The sequence below is a fragment of the Oratosquilla oratoria genome, chromosome 14 (genome assembly GCF_046742065.1).
Source record: "Oratosquilla oratoria isolate Oo_2021 chromosome 14, ASM4674206v1, whole genome shotgun sequence".
Taxonomy (NCBI): Eukaryota; Metazoa; Arthropoda; class Malacostraca; order Stomatopoda; family Squillidae; genus Oratosquilla; species Oratosquilla oratoria.
Window position 1 is genome coordinate 19,292,534 of NC_134790.1, and position 6,005 is coordinate 19,298,538.

Genomic DNA, 6,005 nt, shown 5'->3' on the forward strand with positions numbered 1-6,005 from the left:
ACACGCACACACACACCCAATTCCCCCCCCCAACGAGTTGGAGTAACAACTCGAATCAGGTACCGCCGATACCTCCGTACTGACAATCCGAGACTCTACCAACCGCGCCACCGAGTGAGTGAGTGAGTGTGTGTGTGTGTGTGTGTGTGTGTGTGTGTGTGTGTGTGTGTGTGTGTGTGTGTGTGTGTGTGTGTGTGTGTGTGTGTGTGTGTGTGCGCGCGCGTGTGCATGACGTCTCCCCCCTACTGCTGAGGTCAAAGGCCTAAACCTCCTTGAAGTGACCATCGCCGAGAAGGACGAAAAAGGAAGGGGAGTCCTTTTGAAGCAGGAGTGTGTGACTTGCAGCATCGAGGAGTCCACGAGGAGTACCTTGACTCTATACTCTGTTTCGTCGTTTCTGAGAAAAAAATCGAAGGCTCACTCGTATGGCAACACCTGGAGCTGTTACCATACAGGTGAGTCTCGTATTTCCCTGAAAAAGATCTTTGTGTATCGCACTGTAATTATGGTGGAATGCAACGAAGAACAAAAACCACCAGGTGACCTTTTGGTCCATAACCGAGCTAGGTGACCTTGTGAGGCATTAAATTAAACAATTCTGAAAGGTATGTGTGTATGTGTATACACTGTGTGTGTACGTGTGTGTCTGCGCATATGTGTATATCTATATTAAATGCATATTAAGGGCATACTTATCTATAATATATAGAAAATTTTGGATCTACGAAATGTAATTTTAGGTTATCTTTTATTATTGCATGACAACGCAATGATATTTGACAAAGACAAATATCATATTATTTTGAAAACTGGAAGTAGGGGACCGTTATTTAACGAATTCAAAACTGTCAACCAACTTAACGGTTTCAATGAATTACTTGGAGGAATGTGACAACGCAATAATAATTGACAAAGACAAATATAATATTGTTTCGAAAACTGGAACAAGGGGACCGTTATTCAACGAATTCAAAACTCCCAACGAACTTAACGGTTTTAACGAAATACTAGAAGGAATGACGTCATTCAGGCTATTGAACCAGAGACTCACGGTTTGGATATCAGGCAGGAGCAAAGTTCCAGGATTTCAATTTTATTGCCCGCCTCTGCCAACATGTCGGATTTTACAATCTCCAACAACTCGAACGTTCTCCCTTCCCCCCTCTCTCTCTCTCTCTCTCTCTCTCTCTCTCTCTCTCTCTCTCTCTCTCTCTCTCTCTCTCTCTCTCTCTCTCTTTTCTTCCATCACCAGCTTGCCCCATTTACAAGTGGTAGTAGGAGGGAGGAGGAGTTGAGGAGAGGGAGGTGGAGGAGGAGGAGGAGAAAGGAGAAGGAGCAGAGGGAGGAGGAGGAGGAGAAGGAGCAGAGGGAGGAAGAGGAGGAGGAAGAGGAGGAAGAGGAGAAGGAGCAGAGGTTGGAGGAGGAGGAGCAGAGGGAGGAAGAGGAGGAGGGAGAGGAGCAGAGGGAGGAGGAACAGAGGGAAGAGGAAAAAGAAGAGGAGAAGAGGGAGGAGGAGAAAGAGATAAGGGAGGAGGAGGTGAAGGAGCAGAGGGAGGAGGAGGAGTTGCAGAAGGACGAGGAAGAGCGGAGGGAGGAGGAGCAGAGGAAAGAGGAGGAGCAGAGGAAGGAGGAGGAGGAGGAGGAGGAGCAGAAGGAGGAGGACGAGAAGGAGCAAGGGTAAGAGGAGAAAGAGGAGGAGTAGAGGGAGGTGGAGCAGATGGAGGAGGAGGCGGAGGAGGAGGCGGAAGAGGAGGAGGAGGAGGAGGAGGAGGAGGAGGCGGAGGAGGAGGAGGAGGAGGCGGAGGAGGAGGAGGAGGAGGAGGAGGAGGAGGAGGAGGAGGAGGAGGAGGAGGAGGAGGAGGAGGAGGAGGAGGAGGAGTTCCTTCAGGACAAGAGTTGAGGTGAGGGCCTTCAGTCGCTGTTTTGCTCCGACGCGTTAAGGATCAACCGTGACGAAGGCCGAGAACAGCCTGGAGGAGAAGGTCCGTTAAGGTAAGGACTTCGGGGAGGAGGTGCTCGTCCTTGAGGAGGACAGAGGAGGGAGAGGGGGGGGTCCACAAGCCGAGTAGTAACTTGAAGGTTTTGTTCTGTCGTTTTGGCGAATTGAGGGTCATCAAAAAAATATTTCATTCGACTTCTTCAGAAGTTCCTTTTTTTATTTATTTATTTTTTTTACTTATGTATTTATTTTATTCATATTCATTTTTTTGTCTCTTCTCTACTGGTCCCGAAGAGTTAGTTTTCGAGTCCCGGATTTCTTCAAAAATGTGTTTTTTTCCTTCGAAATTATTGCTTGATTAACAGGGTAATTTTTATTCCCTTTGTTCTTAAATAAAACAAGTGAATAGGCTAGAACTCACGAACCTAAGTACAGGCCCAGGTAGGCTACCAACCGACAGCCCTGACTACTATGATGACTCAATCTAACACAGTGGTAGAGCAAACCGCTAGTAGAGAGAGAGAGAGAGAGAGAGAGAGAGAGAGAGAGAGAGAGAGAGAGAGAGAGAGAGAGAGAGAGAGAGAGAGAGAGAGAGAGAGAGAGAGAGAGAGAGAGTCCATGACTTGTTTCCGGTGCTGACCGTCCAGTGACCGGCGACCGGTCCAGCTTCCGGTAGTCCTCCTTGCTCGTGCAAGAGGCATACACCAAGAGGCACTTAACCCCTCTTCCTTATTGGTTGCATTTCTAAGTGCTACAACGACCGAGGTATTTTTGGCTGGTGTAGTAAGTGTACGGGTTTACGTTGTATAAATACAATATGATGTAGTTTATCACGGTCTAAAAAAATTCATTATGTAAATGTAGGATGTAAAAAAATCTTATATTTATAATAAGCTTGAAAAAAATATCCACTGCAACATTTATATATATATAATATATATATATATATATATATATATATATATATATATTATATATATATATATATATCTGTATATATATACAGTATATGATATATATATATACATATACATATATTAAACACATTGACAGATTACATAAGGAACAACAGCAAACCACAAAACTGATTCCAACTATCAGAAATAAATCATATGAAAATCGACTAAAACACGTGAATCTATTTTCCCTAAAAAAAATAATAATAATAAAAAAAAAAAAAAAAAAAACGTAGACTCAGAGGTGACTTGATACAGGTCTTCAACATTCTAAAGGGAATTGACAACATCAAAAGTGAAAACATTTTCACACTGAATACGAATCCGACAAGAAATAATGGTCTCAAACTGTCAGGAAATATATTTAATTTGGAAGTGGGTAGAAACAGCTTTGCCAACCGTGTAGTTAATGAATGGAATAAACTTCCTGTCGAGGCAGTCCAATGTAATATAGTTCGAAGTTTTAAGATTCATTGAGATAAACACCTAAGCTGTCATGTCTGCCACTTATTTAATCTTATTTTCTATTTATTATTGTTAATTTATCTATTACTATTCATTAATATCTGTTTATCTATTTTTCATTATTTGTCATTAATATAGATTATTACTACTTATTCATTATTTATGTTTGTTTATTAATAACTATCTATTAATCTATTTTGTTATTCATTTATTTATTCATTTATTTTTCGCATCCGACCTAGGTATGGACCAAAAGGTCTCCTGTCGGCATGCTCTTCCTTTGTAATCCTTTGTATATAAAAATACACACACACACACACACACACACACACACACACACACACACACACACACACACACACACACACATATATATATATGTGTGTGTGTATGTGTGTGTGTGTGTGTGTGTGTGTGTGTGTGTGTGTGTGTGTGTGTGTGTGTGTGTGTGTGTGTGTGTGTCTGTGTGTGTCTGTGTGTGCGTGTGTGTGTGTGATGTACAATTGGTCAGTTTCATATGACCGAAATGTCTCGATATCTTCTACGACCCAATAGCAAGTTCACCTTTTCATCCCGAGCATTTACGATACGCACACATTTACGAGGTCGTAAACCGCTCATCTACATCGTAAATCTACGACCCGAAGATAAGGGGGGGACCTCAACCACTGTGCTACTTGAAGTGACGTCTTGTGACCTCTTAAGGTCACAGTGACGTCAAACGATTGTTTTCGGTTGACTGAAATCGTCTGGCGGTAACCTGGAAAAATATCTCTTTTTTTTTGCAAAAAAATGGCAAAGGATTGAGAGAGAGAGAGAGAGAGAGAGAGAGAGAGAGAGAGAGAGAGAGAGAGAGAGAGAGAGAGAGAGAGAGAGAGAGAGAGAGAGAGAGAGAGAGAGAGAGAGAGAGAGAGAGAGAGAGAGAGAGAGAGAGAGGCCTAAAAAAGCAAATTAATAAGCCGGATAGATAGACAACTACTAAGGCAAATAGAAATTGATAAATGGACATGCAAATTAATGATGAATAAATAAACAAATACATAAAAATACAGATAAATATACGAAAAGAGGTATCTAGCATAACGATAGATGAATATCTATGCAAATGAATAATAAGTAAATGAATAAAAACAAAATGTAGATGAAGATACTAAAAGAGGTATCTGGCAACCTCAGTCTTTGGGGAAGGGGGGGGAGGAGGAGGTGGTAGGGGTTAAGGGGGTAAGGGGAGATGGTAGAGGGGGAAGGGGAGGGGGGTGACCTCACGACTGCGGTAGTTGAGTTGTAATTGCCCCCCCCACCCCCCTCTAATGAGTCATTACTTTGACGACCTCTACGTATTAGTTTTTGGCAGGTGACCATTTGGTTCGTAGGAGAGTGGGACCAAAAGAAATAGTAATTTGTTATCGGTCCTTGTGTGTACTCACCTAGTTGTATCTTACGGGAAGGGGAGCTATGCTCGTAGTGTCTCGTCTTTGTATCTCGCAGTGTCTAGTTTTGTTCTTAAATTCGTGTATAGTTTTTGCACACATTCTTGTTTCGTCCAGTTTGTTCCAGTTTTGTGTGTGTGTGTGTGTGTGTGTGTGTGTGTGTGTGTGTGTGTGTGTGTGTGTGTGTGTGTGTGTGTGTGTGTGTGTGTGTGTGTGTGTGTGTGTGTGTGTGTGTGTGTGTGTGTGTGTGTGTGAAACTCACTTTACCGTGGCATGGGTATATAAAATCTATAAGTAATATTTGTCTAAAGATGCATGCTCACACGTACAAAAGCATACATGTGTATATGTACACAAATGACGTTTGCGTATTTGTCTACATAAATTTACACGCCTGTACACACCTATGTAAGTATAACTAAGTTAACATATGGAGTCTGGCGTATGTATAAGTACATGTAGTATACACAAACACGCACATATGATCGCATATTTGTGAACGAGCACATATGATTTTACGTACACACACATACGCACACACATACACACATACATACACACACACATGCATACAAACACACGCACGCACACACACACACACACACACACACACACACACACACACACACATACACACACACATACATACACACACTTACATACATACATACATACATACATACACACACATACACATACATGCACATACACAAACACACAATGTAGTGAACACCCATAAAAATTGACTTAGACTAATGTTTACATTTATCACAAGAAGCATCTTTGCGTCGATCCGAAGAAGGCCCTGAAGGCTCCATTAGGGCCCGAGAGAGGGGCCCCTTCGTAGTGGGAGGGGGAGGGGGGAGTGCGGGGGGGTGAAGGGGAGGCGTGTCATGTGGCAATACAGCTAAGTGGCTCCAGGCGTAAGGCGCTCCGCCAAGACCGGGCATTGAACTCTCTGTGAGCTTTAGTTCGTGTGGTCGCCAGGTGATTTTATTCAGATAAGGGAGCGGGCATTGCCCATGCGTGTGTGCTTCAGGAATGTGTTTAGGGTTTCAGTTCTTCAGCATGGTGGCACACTTTGTAATTCTTATTCTGGCTAACGCCATTTCTAGGTGTAAAGCAGCGTCCACACTTGTTGCATTTCCACGTATCGTATCATCTTTGCGTACCACCTAGTGATACGATACGGTGCAACAGGGTGTTGTACCCACT

At 42.9% G+C, this 6,005-nt stretch overlaps 1 protein-coding gene across 1 annotated transcript in view; it reads left to right on the forward strand.

Annotated features, from left to right (window-relative positions):
- Positions 1–425: 425 nt before the first annotated feature.
- Positions 426–6,005, forward strand: part of LOC143032596 (uncharacterized) — a 49,330-nt gene continuing 43,750 nt past the window's right edge. Inside the window, exon 1 of the mRNA XM_076197464.1 lies at positions 426–455. Within this exon, the coding sequence (XP_076053579.1) occupies positions 426–455 (30 nt within the window). The remainder of the gene's footprint in view (positions 456–6,005) is intronic.